Source organism: Tursiops truncatus, chromosome 17 (assembly GCF_011762595.2).
Source record: "Tursiops truncatus isolate mTurTru1 chromosome 17, mTurTru1.mat.Y, whole genome shotgun sequence".
In the NCBI taxonomy this organism is placed as follows: Eukaryota; Metazoa; Chordata; class Mammalia; order Artiodactyla; family Delphinidae; genus Tursiops; species Tursiops truncatus.
The window spans coordinates 36,456,056-36,480,050 of NC_047050.1; the positions used below are offsets into that span (position 1 = coordinate 36,456,056).

General features: G+C 32.0%; 1 protein-coding gene across 2 annotated transcripts in view; it reads right to left on the reverse strand.

Moving 5' to 3' along the window:
- Positions 1-426: 426 nt before the first annotated feature.
- Positions 427-23,995, reverse strand: part of TRIQK (triple QxxK/R motif containing) — a 98,294-nt gene continuing 74,725 nt past the window's right edge. For both annotated transcript variants that reach the window (XM_019925152.3, XM_019925149.3), the window contains exons 5-6: positions 13,454-13,539; positions 427-8,266 (exon numbers count right to left, since the gene is read on the reverse strand). In XM_019925152.3, coding sequence (XP_019780711.1) covers positions 8,153-8,266; positions 13,454-13,539 — 200 coding nt within the window. In that variant the 3' untranslated portion in view covers positions 427-8,152. The remainder of the gene's footprint in view (positions 8,267-13,453; positions 13,540-23,995) is intronic.

The window sequence follows — 23,995 nt, forward strand, 5'->3', positions numbered from 1 at the left end:
AGAGATGAGCCGTTATGTATAATTTAAGCTCATAGGCAACATGCCTTGAGTTATTAGCTTGTAATAGGATACAAAAGTTCTTCCCTATTACATTATCAGTTCTTTTCTGAAGCATCCCTCAATTTCTCACTGTAAAACATACAAAAAAACCCAGAACTGCCTTTTCCCATACTTCTTACATTGCATATAGATGAGTAAATGTAAAAGATGACTTATTATAACACCTAATAGGTGCTTAATGTTTATTAACTGAATGAAAAATGAAGAACATAATGGGAAAAAAAAAAACCCAAAACAGATAGATCTGCCAGGTGTCTGGACCCATGATGTAGCTCAGTAAAACATTTCCCTTCTAGTCTTTCCTGAAGAGCAGAGACTGAAGAATTCTCTCAATATAGAGAAGTAAAAATCACTTATAACTTAATATCCAAAGGTAAATACTCTTTAATTTTTGCTAAATATTCTTCCAACGGAATCATATAAACACACACATATACAATACACAGACATGTATATACATTCGAACAAGAGAACTGCATTACATGTAATCCTTTATGACTGCTTTTTCACCTCTCTCCATGTCAGTTAAGTATAAATATGTTATTTTTATAAATACATCACATTTTATTTTATAGATGTAACATGACTCATTTAAAAAGACTCCTACATTGGGCATTTACATTGCTTTCATTTTGTTTGCTTGCTTGTTTGTTTTGATGTTACGAAGAATGCTGTGGTTAACTTTGTGTATTTACACACTATAGGCATTATTATCTTGAGATAAATTTCTAAAGTATATATGAAATTTAAGACTTTTAAAGTACACTGCAAAAGTCCCTTCCATAAAGTGTGTAAGATTACCATTCCCCTAAGCAGTATATGAAAGACACTGTTTTCTCACATCTTTAATTAACACTGGGTACCGGGTTATGTGTTAGATTTTAATTTAATGTGTTATAAACCAACAGTATTTCCTTTATGGTTTCTGACTCATGAATCAATGCCTAGAAATAATTTCCCTACTATAATTTTCTTAAAATGTCTACAATTTCTTCTAATACTTTTTATGGTTTCATTTATTTTCATACAGAAATCAAACTCCATCAGAAATTAATCTTGTTTTACGTCATGGTAGGCATCTTTTAATTTCAAAATGGACACTCAGTTGTTTTAATACATTTAATAAATAACCTATCTTTCCATCTTCATGACTTACAGGATACATTAATGTCTACATTTGAATATATTTCTGGACATTGTACTTTTTCTATTTGTCTACTTTTCCTTGACAATGATATTATTTTATGTATTATAACTTTATAATACACTTTAATATCTGATAAAGGTTCTCTTTTCTATTTCCAGATCAGAAGAAAATTTATATTTGTACAATACTGAATGATCTCATTCAGGGAAATAGTTGGTCCCTTTTTATTAAAGTTTTATTACGTTCCCCTGTAAAGTTCTTTTTCCAATGAAGACTCTTCATATTTCTTGCTGATTTTTTTCTAGATAATTCTGTAGTTTTGATTGCAATTGTAAAAATATTTTCATGTTATGATATTTAGCTAATTATTAGGTAGATAGTGATTTTCACAGATATTTTTCTAAAAGAGCATGTTATATAAAACTTAGTATTTTCTTAGTTTTCTAGTCGATCATATAATATGAAAATATTATACTTTTTCCCATATTTACTACTTATTCCTGTTGTTTTTAAAATCTGATTGGACTGGCTGTCACTTTCAGAATAACTTAAAATAGTGTAAAAACATAAAACTTTCATGATTTTAATAACGTAAAGCATGATAATGGAATTCTCCTTTCAGTACAGAAAAGAACAAAGATTACAAAGGATTGAGCCACACCACATAGGTAAAATCTATGCCTTTATAATGATAATAAAAGAAACAACAGGAACAACAATGACACATCTTTATTGGCCACAGTTAGAGAGTGCTAAGCCATTACTCTGAAATTTGGATTTCAAGTATTTATGCTTCCTTCTTGTTATAAGCTGTGTAAGCTAACCAAATAGTTGATAAAATTGTTTTTAATAATTTCACTTAATATATGGTAAAGGAATGACGGAAAATCACCAGTTTGAAATGCCTAATGAGATAATGAACCGAGGAAACAATTATGGATGGATGCTAAAAGCTTTAGGTAAAATGTTGATGTAAAACCTTATTTTGGAGGGAATCAGGTTACTAGCGCATGAATGCACTATTAAATTTCAGCACCACCGTAAGTGAGACAACCAGATATCATGTGTCTCACTATGAAATACTCTTGCCTTAAAAACAAACAAATGACAACAACAAAACTGTCTGGATCTAATCTAACTTAAAAGTTAACTCCTAGTTTACAGAAAATAGGAAAAATAGAGGAATAAAATGAATAACAAAATGAAAAAGCCAAATCTAGAATGTTGAACATCCAAAAGGACAAATAACTTGGTTTCTTCAACAATCAATGGCATGATAGAAAAAGGTTTGTTGCAGAATACAGTTGACTCCTGAACAACATGGGTTTGAACTGCATGGGTCCACTCATACGTGGATATCTTTCGATAGTAAATACTACAGTACTACTACATGATCATGGTTGGTTGCATCTGTGGATATGGAGCAATGAGGGATATGGAGGGCTGACTGAGTTATAAGGAGATTAATTCCCACATTGTTCAAGGGTCAACTTTAAAAGAAATTTAAGAGACATACAACCAAATGCAGTATAGATCTTGATTCAAAACTTATCTTAAATAGGTATGTTGGAGGCAGTTAAGGACATCTGAATATTGACTTGGTATTAAGTGATAACAAGAAAAAATTAATTATATTAGCTGTAATAGTAGCTTCTTAGTAACTCAAAAAATAATACCTAACAAATAACAAACAAACAAATATGAAAGTTCCTTCAGGGATGCATACTGAGATATTTACAGGTAAAATGTCAGCATATTTGAATTTTGCTATAAAATACCTCAGGTTACAGAAAATGCACGGAGTATATAAAGCAGTGGCAAAATATTGGTAATTGTTGAAACTAGGTGATGGGTAGACTGAGGTTCATTGTACTATTCTCTAGTTTTGTGTAATGCCTGTGGTTAGTGACAGATTAAAAAGAAAGCAGGTAAGAAGTAAGAGACAGTAGAAAATATAGGTAAGGATCAATGATGATTCTAAGTAAAACAGTAGATAGAGGCAGTTAATATAGTAAGCACAAAGTTAAGTATTACAAAGTACAAGTGAGGTTCACACAAACAGAGAAGGAATGTTCGAGATTGCTGAGAATTTAGAATTGAGGTACATGGGTGAAGAGTAGGAAAAGTGAGCAAGAGAACTCAAATAAGATGCCTAGAAGGGCACTCACTATCTGCATCACAAATGTTTAGGAACTAGTGTCATAAATGGGTTTTTAATGTCTGGATTATTTCTCTTTGGTCCACCAACTTCTCCCACACCCTTGTTTTATGTAAAGCATACTGATAAGGGCTAAGACTATGACCTCCATCTCATGGTCATTATAGCAAGACTTATATTTGGCCATGTTTATCTATAAAATCTTCTTTTAAAAAACTGCAATTAAAGAGACTTTTAAAAATGTTTTTAACCTCACTTTATATATATGAGAACAACAACAACAAAAAAAAACCCTCTGAATTTTGTATTATCCTAGGATGTACAGAGAAGGCAATCCAATAAGACCTGCCTTGTCACATTCAATAGAGCAACTGCAGAAGCAATTTGTTACAAGCAGATGGATAGTTGAACACTGAAAAGGATGATAAACTAGAACAAAATTAGATATTGAAATCAATTTCTTTTAGGCTCACCATGAAACTTCAGATTTACACAAACAATTGTATTTGAAGAAGTCAGAAAAAAATGCCATACTAAGATGGGTGCCCGTGAAAACAGAACTTTACACATGCTATAGCCTTTATAGCCATCATTTACTTGGTTGGTCCAAATATTTATAGTTCATTGTTATGACTGCCAAAACTGGCAACCACAAGGATTGTTGTCTCAATTAGGACAGTAAACAGATTGTCTCTTTTTTTAATGAAAAAATCTAAAATGTAATACTTCACAGTTTAACATGTTTATTCATCTAAACGAGCTAAAAAATAATGGTGCGACATCTGTTCGAGAGGCATTGGTACCTCAAATTTTGGCTGCCTCCCCACCATTTTGGTTGTTGTTTTAAAAAATGAAGAATAGGAGGGGGTACTGTCATCAAAAAATCTTCTGGCATGTAAAGTATCTTATTTTTCTTGAAATAAGGATCTCATGTCTGTTGCTAGGGATAAAAAAAAAATTGTCTAACAAAGAGGCACAATGCTGAATACGACAGCAGTTCAATTGTTTTAGATACATTTACTGACCCACTATAGATATTTCCACACTGATATAGTTCTTGAAGTGACTCTCCCAGTTCCCTCTATACTTACCTGTATAGCTAAAACCTATACAAAATAGTAAAGTGTTTCTGTAGGCACTGAATTCATCTGCTACAATTTTTACTGTAGGTTACACTGATTTTAGATATGGTGTCAGTGGAACAAAATCTAGCAAACATTCTATCCAGGCTGCATTGGAGCAATTCTAATAAAAGAAGGCAGTGCTGCTAAGGGAAAAGTGGTGAGAATCTCCCCAGAGAAGCCTCAGGTAAGTGTCTTCACCTAATTGTTGGTAAGAAAAAAATAAAAGTTTATCTTAGATAGTCTCTGACACAATAACCTTATGTTATGGATGAAATACATTAAAATTTAAGTTTAATATCTAGAAGTTTATTTCTGAAGCTTATCTAAAGCATAACTTGATCTACTGAATTATCAATGACTATATAATTTAGATTCTGGAAAATATAACACTTTAGTTTTCACATAAATATAGCATTATAATGAAAATTTAGTTTTTTTTACAATGGGAGTGAAGATTTAGACTAAGTTAAATTTAAAACAATGAGTATGATTTTTAACAATACTAAGATGAAAATAGCATATTTGATTTCCTAGAAAAGAGCAACGTTTCTGTTGTGTAGCAAATTTAATGCTAGTTTTCTTGATCTTAAAGAGAACCAGGATTAAACATATATGTGTCCCAATACAACCAAAGACCATAAATGTTAAATGCTGAGTTGATCAATATTGTGATTTTTAAGTTTTATTTATTAAATGCAAATAATTTTTGATCATCTGTTACATGCAAGAACTGTGCCAGGCTCTGAGAGGACTGAAAGAGATTAACTTAAATTCTAACATGCATTTATTAAAAATGTGCAGACCACTACACTACTGCAATTACAGAAATGAATAAGAACATATTCTCAGGATTTTGTAATCCTTGGTTGGAGTGGGAGTACTTCACCTACATTTACAAAAAATTGAAAAAGATTGGAAAATCTTCAAGTATTTTGCCACCTTAAAACAACAACAAAACCTCATTCTGGTAGTAAAATAGGATTTTAGCACATTTGTTTTAGAAGAAATTATAGATGAGGTTATATTTTTACAACATCGCCTCTCAAATGAATTTACATATTCTGTATTTTTCATGCAATATAAGAACCAGCAACCATTCAAGCTTCATTCAAAGTGTTCTATAGGCTGTACGTTAAGTCCAGCTGCGTTAGTTGAAATTTCTTCTGCAGAAAGAGTATGTTAACAGATAGATTCTAACATTCTGAAAAGTCATTAATTTTTTTTTTTTTTTTTTTTGCCTTCTGAATTACTCTGAGCAGTGAATTATTGGAGGGGAAAAACCCATGCCTAAAATTTGTATGGTGCCAGTCTCAGATTTATGCCAAATACCACTCACTATTTAGAAGTGTAGTCCCCTGAAACTGCAGACCGGATATCACCTCTCTGTCTTCAAAGATTCAAACCAGACTTCAACTTGGGATTTCTCTACAGAGGATTGGCTGCTTCCCAGCTAATGTGAGTTTGAAAAATGTGCATTTCACGAAAACATTATTTTGTAAATATACATTGTCTCACTTTACCTGCTATTTATTAAAATCAGAGTTTAGCCTTTGGGACTTACCATAAGTTAATCAGTTAAGTTAGTTATGCTGTGTCTAGGCTAATATTCATTACTATCAGAAACAACATTTTTCCTCCAAAGAATACCTCAAGAGTAGAACAGGATAGTAAAGTTGTTTTTCTCCTTTTTTTCAGGGTAATGAATTTTCAAACATTTCCAAGAGTACAATCATCTATTTTAAATACTGTAAATTCTGTAATATCTCACTTGGATAGGTATTTAATAGACAATTATTACATATCCTTGCATTTAAATTACCACTGAAATTAGAAATAATCTTTATTTTATATGACTGTATTTAACACCAGATGGGAGGGGAAATAACTAAATGAAGATTGTTCACATAAATGTGATAGGAGTGGGGGAAAGCAGTATTTCTTGACATGTGGCATGTCACTCAGGAAAGTAAAAGACCCATCATATCCAAAATGCCAGCTTGGATATTCTCTTGCCACCCACTTCACAAACAGACATACCACATGGCATTAAATGCTGCAACCTTTCCTAAAAATGCCACTTGGATTTGTCCACTGTGGTGAATGTATAGGAACTCTTGGTCTGTCTCTTAAGTTTGTGATTTCAATGGGAAGAATCCAGGAAACAGCACTGGCTAAATTTTGCCCTCAGATGTTTGGCATAAATGATCTGTGAGGACACTGGAACTTTTGGCTGTTTTCACACTGATGAAATAAGTTATGCTACTTGAAAAAATTCTACAGAACATAACGCTACACAACCACATTCAACTATCTGCAAAAGTCTCAAAGACTATCTAGGATATTTATCAATACTTTCTTCTCTTGGAGAGTATGGAAACAATCTTAACATTTTATTTACTCTTTATAAATACAATGTATTTACTATGAAACACCTTATGCACATGTTGCAAGCTATTCATTTTCTATACATATTTATGTAAGGTAGTAACTAACAACTCTGCTATGGACACATATTTTTCCATTTTCTAATCTTTATGTACTCATGTGTTATAAAATTATTTTAAAATTCCATTACCAGTAAAAAATACTGACTACATTAGTCATTATACTCCAACAAATGTAAAATACCTTGAAAAATCATATAAACAAAAAACTCCATATGTGAGTAATATAAGACATATATTTTCTTCTATTACTTTTCATGAAAGGGTTCTAATTGATTTAATTCCCAAGAGACAAAATACAATTTTGTAAAACAAGTTTGTATTGTTCAGATATAAGAGACAACCCAAGAAAATGACTCTGAGTAGGTAGGACTTCTGCTATTACCGTTGTGTGAAAAACACTGCACAATTAGGCAACAGGTTGCTACATATCTCCTTAACAAGAGGGGCAAACTGATACTGCAAGCAGCCAGGACAACATAATTAAAATAGAATTCCAAGTTTATATTAATAGAGTAATAAGTTAATTAAAATCAAGATCAACTGAACTTTCTATTTACACCAGTTCAGACAGCCCAAGAGGAAAGCAACTCTATTTTAGAGACATATGTGACTCTTTGAGCTTCTGTCATCCAGGTGCCATTTCTGATGGAGCACATGTGCACTGAACAGTTGGCAAAGAAGGAAAAAGATTACTGTAGATGTATGTGCAGATTGTCTCTCTAATGATATAAACTACGTCTGGAAAGAAAGCAGGGTTTCTCTGTAAAATGAAAAATTTCCCATGAGTTTTCATTCCTTCTTAGGCTCTGAATGTGACTAGAGAATGTTTCTGTAAATGAGGATATATACTTTTACTTAGAATGTATATGGAACAAAAATAGATTTAGTAATCTGTAAGTGATGGAGTTATACACATAAATTGCCTAAGACATCTGAAGAATTTAGGATCTGTTTTTCACTTTATCTAAATGCACCATGAATAGGTTGCCTGTCAAAGTAGAAAGATTTATAAAAGTATCTGGTAGCACACATACTACATTACTAGGTAAGGTTCTTTTCTTGATATCCTATGCAACATTTTAAAAGATATTTCTGCAAACTGAAAATACCAGCAGAAAAAATTCAAGACCTTGCTGTCTCAGTACTTCAGAAAGTATTGGTCCCTAGAGGTGCTTTTATAAAATTATATCCTTTTCATGCATTGATTGCTGCTCAACTAATCTTCATCTGGTTCCAGATCAGGGTCAACATCTGTGGACAGTCTGAGATAAAAGAAAGCATAGAAAGCCAGTAGGAGGGCCAATATAGCTGCAAGTAGAAGGCCAACTTCCTGAGGAAGGAAAAAAAAAGTAGATTTGAAATTCATGAAATGAGGTTGGTTAACTTTATCAGTTTCACGAGATTAAAAAACACAGTCTAGAATTAATAATCACATTCTTTTTGTTTAACACTTTCTGTCATTAAGCAAAGAAACTTTTGTGCTTGACAATACCTAATATAATGGCAGGTACATCAGTGGGTATAATAATAGATGTGTATTATTATTTTTATTTAAATTTGTGTTTTTCTAATAGTAAAATTAACATTTATAATTTTAATATATTTTCATAGTTTGGATATCAAACTGTTGGATGTAAGCAATGTAGTTTGTGCCTACACAGTTTATCTTTCTCTATCTGAGAAAGAAATAACATTTGAGAAAGAAATAACATTACTTCTTGCTTCAATACGTTTATTATTAGCTATAGCATTTGGACACAGATTCTTTTTTAAATTATCATTCCTTTTCTAATAGGAAGAAACTATTATAACCAGTTTCTACATTATGTCTCTGTAAACATCCTTATTAAATATTATTTTTTAAAACTCATTTTTAAATTCTAAATTCTATAGTTTACAATGTGGCAGAACAAAACTAAGTACTCTTGGCTCATAAAGCATGATATGATATAATTAACACAACTATGAAGGATGGTCCTGGATACTTCATTTGGTGATTTGATATGGATTATATTAATCAATTATGCTGAAATAATAGCCAAAAAATTAACATATATACAATGGCAAAAATCATATTATTTTTCAAAAAGTCTATAAACTTATATACACACACACACACACACACACACACACACACACACACACACATACCATGAAGGAATTGTCTCAATATTAACGTATCATTTGGCTAAACAGAAAGAAGAATAAATAGTGCTAGTACAGTATCCTAAGGGGCTTAAATATTCCCTTGTAATTCTCACTTGCATATCACACCCCTTCCTGACATTATTTTATGGAGAAGCAATTTATTTGCACTTACACAAATGTAGTTTACATTTCAAAAGAATGCAAAATTAATAATTCAACATATGCCACCTAATAAACTTTAAAAGCATTAAAATAAATTTGGTTTATAATCAACATGTAATTTTTACCTGGATATTGAAATTACAAATGGACATTTTATACAGATTTTTAGCTTTATAATTAGATTTTTTTAGATTTGCAAACTATAAAAATAAATATTAATAAAATACATGGGGTTGAAAGACTTAGTGTCAACTATTTTTGTAAGATTTGATTTCTCAATCTACTCTATCAATATAATGTCAAATTAAAGTGAATTTTCTCTGCTGCAGTTGGAATACTTTGGCATCTCAAAAGGGCATGGCAGCATCAGACAGGTTTCATTTATTTTCTTGTATCCACAGCTGTGCTCCCAGACCCATCTGGTTACACAGCTACTAATTTTAAGAGGATGTAATAAACAAGTGACACACAACTGCAAACTCCATCTGTTCTGTACAGTGGACAAAAAACTGTTCAACAGCAGTCACCATTCCCATAAGCTTAACACAAGACTAAAGTTTTTACTCTTGATTAGAGTCTGTGATTCTCATCTCATTGATAATCACCTCTAATTGCTGTTTTTCAACTCCTTCTTATCCTTTCAAACAGCTCTGTATCATCTTCATTGTACATTTTCAGAATATCCAGAGGCATGAAAAAGGGGTTTAAGGGTAGGAAGCAGAGAACATTCATAGAATACAACTTCAGAAGATCCATTAATTCAATTAAGTCTATTCAACATACTATGGTGTAGGGGGTGAGGCTTCCAAAGTATTGGACGAGGAGGTACAGCAAATCATTTGTTTCAGAATGTCCCTATTCTGCTAAGGAGATAAGTATTGTGGGGACTGCATACTTGGAGGGTTAAAACTATGGTAAAATTTGAAAATACTGCTTTCAGAATTCTGGTCACACTAACCATAACTTAGAGACCTACAGGCATTTATGACTCTCCCCACCCTTGGCTATTTTTAGTTTTAGATCAGGAATAACAAAGAGAACAAAAATAATGCTTCCAGCTGGCTCAACCCAAGGGGTTGTTAGCAGGATCTGGTTGCCATTTGAATATTTTATTTATGTAACAGATAAATCAAATTTCTGATCCTTATTTTTTATTATAATTACTTGTTTCAAATAAACTACTTAATAAACAAATATAGATTATCTTTTTCCTTCTAAATACTAGGAAACACAGGTTATTTGCATTCTAAAAAAATTTTCCCTGATGTTGCAACTCTTGAAAAATAATCTTCAAATTGAACAGCAACCAAATAGCAAATATTAGTTGTGCAAATAATTTTTAGGTGGTACTCATTACTGGGTCATAAATTATGACATTTTGTTTATATTGGTAAAAGACACAAACTAAAAATAGCTTCTCAATAGAAATAATTCCACATTTTGAAGAAGTGATATTCATATCTTATTCTGAATCATTACTGGTCCCTGAAATTTTCTATCACTAAACATACATTTATAAAAAAGCACTAGAAGCCCCTGAGGGTAAGTACCCTATTGTGTAATTTTTATATCTCTAATCCATGATTTCTCAATCATGTGATTTCTTGTAGAAATTCCTCCAAGATAATTGTGTCTTATTCATCTTTTTTTCCACAGGTTCTACAACATTGTAATGCTCATAGCAATTTCTAAATAAATGAAGGATTGAGTCAGATTTATATAATTTATGTACAAGGTATATTAAAATTATGTAATGTTTTGAAAACTTTACAGCAATAATATCCATAATACTATCTTCACAGCAAAACTGAAAACATTTTGTAATATGTAGTATAGTAACACAAAGCAGACTTAGTTGAGTAGGGGATCTTTAGGCCAATGACAAACATCCAAGGACAGTCTTATTTATGCAAACCAGTAATAGCTAATTCAAAGAAATATTTATGTTAAGTGTATTATTTAACTCTTCTGACTATACTGTGAGGTAAATGGCATAAAATCCATTTTACAAATGTGCCAGTTTAGACTCAGCTAGATCATTGTAACAGTAAGAGGAGTCATGTGATTCTAGGCCTCTTTCGTGTTCAGTTTTATCATTACTGTTATTTTCCTATTCCTTGCAGCTGTTCATATTTTCTGTAGATTTAAATTATTTTAAAAGCATAGCAATGATTCATTCTAAAAAATAAGTAGTAAAGTGATAAAATATTATAACATTATGGCCATCCTGTATTAACTAGATAAGAGTCAAACATGTTTGATGTTCATTAATCCTTAGTTGCTTCTCTGACATTATCAACATGGATAAAATCACTCACTGGGGAAATTAAATAGCATTAAATGGCAATTGCTGAAAGAAATTTCGTTATTTAAAATACTATGCTAAAATGACAAGGCAATCAAAGTTTGACAGGGCAAACTAATTAGTATGCCAGATTTGAAATGTAAAACACCTCCATGGTTCTGATTCTAAAAAGTTTCCTATTATTTTAATGGGTTCATTACATAAATTTTCAAGCAAAGTAAACAGTGTTTAAAGATAAGGTTTTTGTTTTTCACAGGTTTACAAATCAAAATGATATGCTAGTTTATTAAAAAGGAGCTGTTTTTGATGTCAGAAACTTTTCTGTACATACTTTAAATCATCAATGAAACCTAAGAACAATTTTTTTTCTCATAAAAGATAAACAAATTCTATATTGTTTTTAAAAAGACATTAGATTGCACTATAAGGTAGACTTATACTAGGAATATGGTTATTTCCTCAAGTTAAAACCATAGCAAAATGATAAGAGCAAATGAAATAGAGGATATATACAGGAAAGTGGTATACATCAATAAATGCATGGCTGCACTATTTTTCAAATTCTAATTTGCAGCTGCTCATTATACTGTGCCACAAGTGGATTGTGCTACCCCAATATTCTTCTAACAAGACAAAAACAAAGCCCTGTATTGTGAAAGATAAAAATAAGTGACATATTGCTTTCCTGGAAAATGACAGACAGTGCTCTCATTACAAGAGACAATCATCAGGTAACTAACTGCAAAATAAGAAACTAACCACTGGTTTTAGAAAGTTTGTGTCATGGAAATAATTTTAAAGATGAATGAAATTTCACATGAAATTAGAAGAAAACTTCAAAAGATTAATCATCTCTCTTTCAAACAAAAAGGCAATTCATTTTTTTTTTTTTTTTCTTTTTCTTCCGTTAAAAACTGACACACAGCACTAACTGAGGAGATTGTGCTGTGAAAACATACCGCAGCACACAGCAATGCTTGATCAAAATCAGTATCAGGAGTAAAAAGAAGGCAGTGTTTCGTGATCATAATAGCAAATTCTGGAAGACAACCAAATATATCATCTGGCAGTTCAACAGCTGTTACAGCTTGGTAGTAATACCTTGGCATTTGCTATAAGCTATAACTTAGAAAAATTGATTTTTCATCTGCCAGATAAAACCCAAAATCTCCTTTTAACATTTTAATATTTAAATAAAATATAGGTACTAGTCACTTTACTTTTGCACATTTGACAGTAGAGCTGTCAAATTAATTTTTCTATTTATAGTTTAATTTTACTCTAAACACTTGGCAGAGTTGACATGGGTAATAATGTAAATGTAATTTTGTTGAACTTCATTGTGCTAGCACATTGGATTAGCATCTGCTAACATCATTCTCAGTTGCTTTTATCCCTCTTAAGCAGTTAAAACACTGGTTTTCTAAAAGAACAAGTTTGGAAACATCATTAGAATTTCATCATAGAGAGTACTGACAACAAAAATAATACACGTGTAAAATTACATATATTAATGATCTAAGTATATACAATTATAATTAAAAGTTAAACAACCATAAAATGAAACTTATTGCAAGTGAGAAAAGTTTTTGATCCAGGCCACATATATCGCTGAAGTGTTTGAACAATAAATACAGTAGCTAGAGAAAAAGTAAATTGCAACTTTAAGTGTAACTGTCTCTCTTAAGTGACATTAGGTCTTATTCTAAGACCTAATAAAATCTTAGAATGGGAAGGATGTTTCTCATTAAGTAAATTCTCTTTAAAAGCCTTTAATCCTGGCATTTGACTTAGATTTTGAAATGTCATAAAACATTTAGAATTCAACATTTATGCAATCCAGTTTTAGAAAATGAGATGGCATGCAATATATCACATTTTAAAGTTATCAAATACAGGTACCTTTATGCCTATTGCTGTTTTCTTTGCTTCTGCTTTTAATTTGGTTGCTCGTAAAATAGGTTTGGTTTTTTTATAATCCTGTTTACCTAGAAAGAGATAATTTCAGACAATGAGCTATAATTTAAGTTTAACGGCCATCTGAAATGTCAAAGAACCTTTAAATAGAGTAAAACTGGGAGACAAAGTTGCAAAGTAATTCCCAGTTATGGAAACCATAAACTGGTCACCCTAAGGTCAATTTTTCCTTCTCTCTTACTTTTTCAGGAAGAAGATTTGACAGACATCTTTCATTTGGTGTGAGGTGAATATCAACAAAGATAAAAAATTCTTTTAGAGAATAAGATGTTTAAAGCAAAGAGAGTAAACCTTTAGAAGCATTTGGAGACAAATGTGGAAATAAATGAAATTACATAAGATCCCTTTAAACAGATAAGATTAACTCTGTCTTCATAATTGAAGAATAACAGTTCATTAGAAATTTATTTTATTATCGATATATTAAGTATTCAATAATCAATCTGAGAAGTATCTTCAAAGTAAGAAACTAAAGACTGATCTGTAAATAACTTTCAGTTGCTGAATTCTTTAGAAAAAAGTATTTAACTTTTGTTTGCTCTCTGTGGAGGACAGAATAAATATGGCTAGATAAATGATGAAGGATAGCTATATTTAGACATTAGTTTCAATGTTCTTTACCACATTTAACAACCAAAAATGAACAAAACTGAGTTAGTGTCACCAAATTTGCTTTTTTTTGTGTGTGTATACCACCTGGTGACCCCACTAATGGGTAACAAAAGAGCTATTACACACCCTGTGAGGAAAACAGATTTAACAATAACAACAACAAAAGCATTGACTAGAATGATATACTCTTTTTGTTAACCAACCTGTTAGCTAAGAATTGGGTCCAATTAGTCTCAAATATAATCATATGTCATTCTGAGTGGGAGTTAACATTTGACCATATAATCTCTTCAACTATTTTATATTCTTCTATTTGGCCTTGTTGTTTCCATTTTATTCCCTTTCCTTTCAAAGATCAATTACTTTCCAAAACTTACCCCTGTAGTCTATCAAAATAATACAACTGCTAACTTTAATTTCCACATCTTCCTCACACTGAAGTAAATCTGAAAGCAGTTTATCTAAAGTATACCATCAAAATTTAATGTGCAATATATTTTTTAATGTGTTTGCTAATGATTCAAAAGTACCTTTAAAATTCTATATAGATTTTTAGAGTCAGAAATGCCAGGGGGAAGTGAGACAAATGAATGGGAGGATGAAGAAATGCTATATCTGTGTTCATTAGACACATAAAAGTATTTATTTGGCTGAAGAGCTTTTTTTTTTTAAGAAGTGTGTATGCTATTTCCTTAACTGCAATGGTATAGCAGTCATTCTGGATCTATGAGCATGCAGCACCTTAATAAATATTATTTGATGATTTTAATGATTATTTGATGGGTTTAATGATCCAGAAATGAGCCAATTGTAAAAATGTATATCAAATGATCTAAATTTAAATTATGGAATGAACAAATACAGAAAAATATTACTCTGACCCATTTTAAATTAGCAACATTTAATTTTGCTGAAAAAATCTTGACAAGTGTTCACTCTGATTTCACATGTCAACAGTCAAACTATTCATGTCATTATTCCTGCTGAGATATAAACAGTTCAGAGCAATGAAACTGGTGACACATCAAATGTCTCCACTCAGGGTTACAAAGCAAGTTTCTAATGAGAACCTAAAAAGAAATTTCAATATTATAGATTTGAAGCCAAGAAGTCATTTCTTATGTTATATATGCCCTATAATAAACTCTGGGTGCAACAGGGACAAAATAAACAAAAAAAGAGATTATCTTAACCAATCTGCTTTTTGTAGACATATGCAATATTCTGGATGATGTGTCTGTCATAAAGCAGATTCAAATATGCTTAAAAGAGTCAATGTTAAAGTAAGATTTTATCATTCTACTTCACTTCCCATTGGTTAAATAATGTGTTCTATTTCAATTCAAGTCCTATAATCTCTTAAAGAATAATACTTCTAAATTTATATTAAAGTTGATATGAACATTTGAAGCAGTATTTATAATAAAAAGACAGTTTTAAAAATTATTACACACCTCATACTTCTCCAAAAAGTGCATCTGTCATTAATGTAGCATTCTCCTTGCTGACTGTGATATCCAAAAGTATATATTGCAAAACGTGGTTTCAGTCTACTAAGTGAAAACGTTTACAGGGGCATTTGTTAAGTTCTTTATAACTAAAACCAGATCTCTCCATTATACCCAAAAAGATATTTAACATTTTAATTTTTTATGGCTTCATGAAAAATACCTATGCGCACATGATTGTAAAAAAAAATATAAAATAAGAAGCTCCTGCCTTCTGAGTACTTACACCCAGGAAAAAACACATTTATGTAATCTAGATTTCATATGCAGACAGCTTTTTAAATACAATTGGATCTGATTTTGGTTATATCAATAATACGATAACAAAAGTGGCAATTTAGCAATTGCTCATTACATTTTATACGAGAGAAATTCGAGCCTACAAAGCCAATATGGGACCTCAATCATCTCGTTTCTCTCTTCTCAATTACACCATTCATCACAGTTCTGTATTTTAATTTCCTATGACATAGTTTAAGTAACAAAAGCTTTCTCCCCCATCTCCACACTTTCTGATGGACTGATTTATGCTTCCTCCCTCCAATATGATCCTATTATATTATTTCATTATATTTTATTTTTTACTTATCATACAGTGAATATAACATTTTTTTTCCTTTTGGTATACAGTTCTATGAATTTTAATGCTTATGTATAGATCATGTAATTACTACTATAATCAGGATATAGAAAAGTTATATTATTTCAAAAAACTCCCTGGCACTAACTTTCTAAACTCACCCTCCTTCCTACCATAATTCCTGGCAACCACTGATATATTGTCCATTTCTATAGCTTTGTCTTTTCAATAATGCAGCAAAAATGTGACAAGGGCTTCTTTTATTCAGCTTAAGGCCTTTAAATTTCACCCAAGTTGTATGTATCAGCATTTTATTCTTCTCTATTGCTGGTTAGTATTCCATTATAGGAAGGTACCAGAACTTGTTTATGCATTCACTCATTGAAGTACATTTGGGTTATGTCCAGTGTTTGGCAAGTATGACAAGAGCTACTATAAACACAGGTATGCAGGTTTTTATGTGAACATAAGTTTTCATTTATCTAGGGTAAGACTGCTGAGTCTTATGGTAAGTATATATTTAACTTTGTAAGAAATTGTCAAACCATTTTTCAGAGTGTTTGCATTCTCACCAGCAATGAATAAGAGTTCTGATAGCTTTGCATCATCACTAGCACTTGGTATTATTGTATCTAGGTTATCTAATTTTTTAGTGTACAATTAATTGTTCATAGTATTCTCTTATAATCCATGTTATATGTGTAAGGTTAATAGTAGTTACACTGTTTTGTTACTGGTATTAGTAATTTGTTCTTTTTTTTTCCTTAGTCTTAACTACAGGTTTTTTCAATTTCATTGATCTTTCTAAATAACAAATTTTGGGTTTTGTCGATTTTTTTCTACCATTTTTCTGTTTTGTATTTTGTTTATTTTCACTCTAATCTTTCTTATTTCCTTCCCTCAGATAGCTTTGAGTTTAGTTTGCACATTTTTTTCTAATTTTTTAGATAGAAATTTAAGTTATTGATTTGAAACCTTTCTTCTTTATTAATATAGTCATTAACAAGTATAAATCTCCATCTAAGTACTGCTTTATCATCATTTCATAAGTCAGCAAGGAGAAGAAGAAAGTTATACACAAAAACACTTGTAGATATATTTACCTATGCAGTTACTTTTACTGGTGTTAACTTATTTTTTCTGTTTGTGGATTCTAGTAACTGCCTTATGCACTTTCATTTTAGCCTGGAGGACTTCTTTTAGTGTTTCTTATAGGGCAGGTGTACTACTGACAAATTTTCTGGTTTTGTTTATCCAAGAACATCTTGATTTCTCACTTTTTTGAAGGACAGTTGTGCTAGATGTAGAATTTTTGGTTGACGCTCTTTTGCTTTCATCACATCATATATAATGAATTACTTTTTACTTTCTGCTTTCAAGATTTACTCTTTATGTTTGACTTTCAGCAGTTTGACTATGATGTGGCCAGGTGTGGATCTCTGAGTTTATCCTTCTCAAAATTTTGTGAGGTTCTTGGATATACAAATTAAAGTTTTTCATCACATTTCAAGAAGGTTTTTGTCTTTTGAATATTCTTTTTGATGCTCTCTCTTCCTCTTCTCATTCTGGAACTATTATTATGCATAGGCTGGTATGCTAGATAGAGTCCTATAGGTATCTATGGCTCTGTTCATTTTTTGTCATATCTCATTCATTATTTTTTATTCATGTTCCTCAGACTGGATAATCTCAATTAACCTCTCTTCATGTTCCCTGTTTCTCCTATAAGTTCAAATCTACTGCGAAGCCCCTCTAGTGAAATTTTTATATTGGTTATTATATTTTTTTCAAGTCCAGAATTTCTATTTTTTATATACATAATTTACATTTATATAATAATATTTTCTATTTGTTGGTACATCATTCTCATACTTTAATTCTTTAGACATGGTTTTCTTTATATTTTGAACATATTTTAAATGGCTGATTTAAAGTCTTTGTCTAGTAAGTCCAAGGTCTGAACTTGTCTAGAGGTGCTTTCTATTCTTTTTCTGTGTATGGACCATAATTTGCTGATTTTTTTGTGTGTTTCATAATTTTTGTAGAGAACAGTTTTCTACAAAATGTTATGTAGCAACAGTTAAATAATGTAATGTGGCAACTCGGCCAAACAGATCTCCCCTAGGATTTGTTGTTGCTGCTCTTTGTTCTTCTTTTGTTGGTGTTACTGTTTGTTTGTTTAGTGACTTTTATGGTCTAATTCTGTAGAGTCTGTATTCTTTGTTATATGGAGTCACTTAGCTTAATGTTCATCTAATAACTGGACAGGTATTTTCTTAATTGTCTTTTACCAATATATCTTCCAGGTTTGTTGAACAGGTGTTCCATACTTTGACAGGACTTTATAGTTCTGCATTAGCCTTCACTTCCTGCTAGCTTCCTCAAGGTCAGCAAAGAGTGAGAGCTTATGGCCTTTCCAGGTCTTTACTGGACATGGCATAGTCCTGCACAGGTTCATGACTTTCTAGATTCCCAAGAATCTATGTCAGGGATTTAAAAAGACACTATGAACATCTCATTGCCCAGTTTTAAAAACAATTTTAGGTCAGCCTTATGCTAGCCCCAACTAGTAATGCTGCCTCAGGTAGTCGTGATGTTAAATGCTTGCCACTGATTGTTTTTGCCAAATGCCATCAGGAAAGGACTCTTCACACAGAATGAGCTCTAAGTCAGGTCAAATAAAGACAACTTCTGAGAATGGGGATTTTCAGTAAGCTCCCAGACACGTCAAATAGTGATAGTTCTCAGAGGATGGGATTTGGGGTAGCTCCAAACACATTTGACCTCTCCAGTGACTGCAGACTGCTGTTTTTCATGACTACTATTGTTGCAAAGCTGAGGAGGGGAAGATTGGATTAAGGCAAATTGAACAAAACAAAGCTTGATGTTCTTACTCAGAGTTAGCTGTTTTTCTCAAATAAACACTCTTTGCACTGTTTTAAATTTTTTGAAAATTTGTAGATTTCTGAAAAATTTGATTTTGACAATTTTTTGTCATTGTTCTTGCTTTTATAGAAGAGCAGACTTTTGAGGTCCTTACTTTCCATTCAAGAAGTGCTTCTCTTCCATCCTTTTACCTTTAATCTCATTATATTTGAAGTGAATTTCTTATCTACAGCCTATATTTACATCAGTTTATAAAATTTCAACCTGAAAATCCTCTGTCCTTTTATTGGTATGTTTAAACATATACATTTAATGAAACTATTAATGTATTTTTATTTAGGTCTACCATTTTATCTTTGTTTTCTTTTTGTTTCCTTTGATTTGTTTCTGTTTCACTTTTCATGCCTTTTTAAGTTATTTGAACATTTTTTAATATTTTGTTTAAATCATTTATTGTATTTTGATATATCTCTTAGAATAATGTTTCAATAGTTTCCCAAGAGATTACAAAATATACATTTAACTTTTAAGAGTCTAATTCAAATCATATTTTATTCAATTTCCTTTTTTTTTTTTTTTGTGGTACACGGGCCTCTCACTGCTGTGGCCTCTCCCGTTGCTGAGCACAGGCTCTGGACGCGCAGGCTCAGTGGCCATGGCTCATGGGCCCAGCCGCTCCACAGCATGTGGGATCTTCCCGGACCGGGGCACGAATCCGTGTCCCCTGCATCGGCAGGTGGATTCTCAACCACTGCACCACCAGGGAAGCCCCAATTTCCTATTTTTAAAGATATTCTACATTTAAAAAAAAATTTAACATGCACAATCCAATACATTTCACATTCTAATATAATGGAAACAAGCAGTATATTGCTTTGCAGTGCTAGTTTAACTAGTTGTTGTTTATCTCTTTTGACTTTGCTGTACTTATATTTGATCTTCTTGGACATGTGTCATAGGTTAGGAAAGTTGTTTCTATACAGTTGACTTTTAATAATTCAGGACTTTAAATGTCCACAGACAAAGAATTATACAAGTGAATATACTATTGTAGCACAGATGCATTTTCCTTAAAAATGCTAGACAAGACACTGGTGCTCCTATTTGATGCATGTTCTTATTATAGCTTAACTGTTTTGCAATAAAAAGTGAGAGGCACATGCATAGTTAGAAGGACTATTATACTTTGGTTACTGAAACTTTATATTCATGATAAAAACTGCAGGTTGTCCTTAGATAATACCTGTGTTTTAGTTCTGGAATAAAATTTCTAACTACTCTTCTCTAGAGTTTTGTGTTCAGTTTAGTTGAAGAGTATGCTTAAATTGCTAGATCTGTACTATTAAAAAGTTACATTAATATTGTAACTATTTATTTGTATTAATAGAATTTTCTTGATACTGTAAAACCAAAACAAAGTACAGGAACAAAACAAAGTTCAGGTTGATAAATGATGACAAATGTCACTCTTTTTGTTTTTTTTTTTTTTGTGGTACGCGGGCCTCTCACTGTTGTGGCCTCTCCCGCTGTGGAGCACAGGCTCCAGACGCACAGGCTCAGTGGCCATGGCTCATGGGCCCAGCCACTCCACGGCATGTGGCATCTTCCTGGACCGGGGCACGAACCCGTGTCCCCTGCATCGACAGGCGGACTCTCAACCACTGCGCCACCAGGGAAGCCCACAAATGTTACTCTTAATCCTCAATCTCAATTACTTTCATCAAAACAGCCATAACATTCCGTTTGATTTTCTCTAAAATAATGACATATTATATCTTAAACTTATGAGACATATTTATAATAATGAAATGCCACCTTTTGTATGTTTAAAATAAAGTTGCAAAATTATTATTCTAGTAAAAATTCCATGATATGGAAAACTATTTTTATGGCTTAGTAAGAATATAGATTCTATTATCCATTATGTATAAGACTTAACAATAAATATATATTTAGATGACTGCATTATTAATATTGCCAATACAAATAGAAAATTTCTCTGAAATCACGACATTGAAACTTAAAATTCCTTCAATACAATCTAGATTCTTAATAGAGAGTGTGTGTTTCTGTCAATATCTCATTATAAAGCTTCTCCCTTTGCATGTAAAATCCAAGATCATTTTGGGAAGAAATATAAAAGGCCGTCCCCAAATATGCTAGTGATACAGCTAAGTAATGCACTTGGAACAATAAAACATATTAACTTTCGTGTTAATGCCTGGACTTACCATAACTTATATAAGGGAAAAATACACTTAGAATGTATGAACTTTGCTATTTATTCTAAAATAGAATTTAGTAATTTTTTTTTCAAAATTAATCTGGACTTAATGCTGAAAACTGGGCATTTCAAAATAAAAAACATTAAAGCTTGCATTTTCACACAGGAAATCTGTACTATAAAATTGCTCTTTGAACAAATATTAGCAACTGATTATCAAACCTCTATGAGTATATACACATAGCTATTGAGTACATTGTAAAATCTCTGACATAAGGTTACTTTGGCTAGCAAGTAACAAAATATTGTTATCCATAAGGAAACAGAAAAGTTATACCTATGTGTTTATATATCTATATATAGATATATTATTACTACTACTATTATTATTATTTTCACCTGTATCCAAGCTCTTAATTGCATGAGACATTATTTTTTATGGTTAGCAGATAGAGTTGCTAGAATCTCTGAGAATAGTATTGTAAATAGTATAACATCAGGACATATCACCAATTATAGTTTTTCTTAGTTAACCTTGTACCTAAGCATAACTGAAAATGTTCACTTATGGTCATAAGAATTCTTATATCTTATTTTCTTAAGCAGTGCTTTCATTCATTCATTAAAAATTATTGAGCACTTACACTATATAGAAACAGTGTTCAAGGTACTGAAAATAAAATAGTTTGGCAAAACAGACCAAATGCCTATTATCTTGAACCTTGCAAAAAGATGGATAATAAGCAAACAAAAATAATGGTTCAATTTGCTAGGTAATGAAAAGCACTAAATAGAAGAATACATTTGGCAAGCAGCAGAAAACAAAGGAGGGAGATGTATTGTTTCAGATAGAGTGGTTAGGGAAGGCCTTCTTGGTAACATCACTTGACATTATCATTTGATGTCACTTAACCAGGTACTTGAATGACGTCAGGGAGGAAGTCATGTGGATAACTGGTGGAAGCAATTCCAAATACTGGGAACATATTAAGTATAAAGATTCAGAAAACACTAACTTCTGGAGGGGGCCAAAATGTCACTGAAGTCTCCCAAGTCAGAAAGAGAGCTTAATAGGTAATAAAAGTAAAAAGTTCAATTTCTGATGTCAGGCTCAGTGGTCCAGAACCAACTGTCAATATCTGAGTATATAGGTTCAAATGATAACCTTGGAAATAGGCAGGATCTTCAGCTTTGTTCCCTGATATGTGATGTGAGAACTTTTGAAAGTAAGAGTGAAGTAGAAATATTAATCCCCTTGCTTACTAAAATGGTAAATCAAAGGGAATGCATATTCCTGGAGAAGTTTCAGAAACTGAGTATATCATCAAAAACAAAATATGTGGGCTTCCCTGGTGGTGCAGTGGTTGAAAATCTGCCTGCTAATGCAGGGGACACGGGTTCAAGCCCTGGTCTGGGAAGATCCCACATGCTGCGGAGCAACTAGGCCCGTGAGCCACAACTACTGAGCCTGTGCGTCTGGAGCCTGTGCTCCACAACAAGAGAGGCCACGATAGTGAAGAGGCCCGTGCACCGCGATGAAGAGTGGCCCCCACTTGCCGCAACTAGAGAAACCCTCGCACAGAAACGAAGACCTAACACAGCCAAAAATAAATAAATAAAAGATTACTCTAAAGAAAAAAAAAAACCCAAAATATGCAGTTACACTGATATTTTCACAGATCTATTTATTTCCTCACTGTGGCTAGTTGGTCTTGGAGACTGAGTACAATTAAATATAAACTTAATGTAGAATTTTTTTACTGTACTTACCATAGCAGAATATAAATGTTCTTTGCACATGGTCACAACTAGCTAATTAATCTAGCCAATGCATTTTTCTAAATTCTGATCACAGATACCACAAGAGACTATCTGCCTTTACTGGAAGGAACAGCAGTATACTTACAAACCTGCTTTTAAACTATATCAACTCTCTATCTAAATCTGATTCCAATAGACCAACTGCCTCACCAACCTGCAATATATCACAAGGACAATAAGACATAAGCCCTGGAGAAGATATGAAAACTGCCTGAGATGCCTCATTCATATCTGTATCTATATCTATAGCTATCTATATCGATCTATGTCTATATCTGGGAGAAGAAAGAACATTCTGTCAAAAATACGGAGACTTATCAACTAAATCTGATTCATGGAAGTCCACTGATTTAGAGCATGTCAAGATTATCTCCAAGAAGAAAAGGTCAACTTGCTGCGCTTTGTGCTCTATCTACCATTAAGAAGGGAACATAGGTACAACTTCTTAAGAAACTGGCATTACTTGATAATGTCACATATCCATACCTATAATCCAACATTTTTCTACTGGGTATATATTGTAGAGAAAAACTCTTGCACATGGAACAGACATGTCTGAAAATATTTATAGAATCGTCATAATAGCATTCATAGGAAAAAAACTGAGAATCATGCAATTGTCAAAATGAGTAGGATAGAAAAATATTGATATAGTCATATAATGGAATGCTATAATGCATAGAAAATGAATGAACTATATCAACATTCATCAATAAGAATAAAACTTAAAAATATGTTCAATAAGAGCAAGATACATAACAACATATACAGCATGATTTCATTCATATAAAATTCATAAACTAAAAAATATATTGCTTAACACATATCTAGGTAGA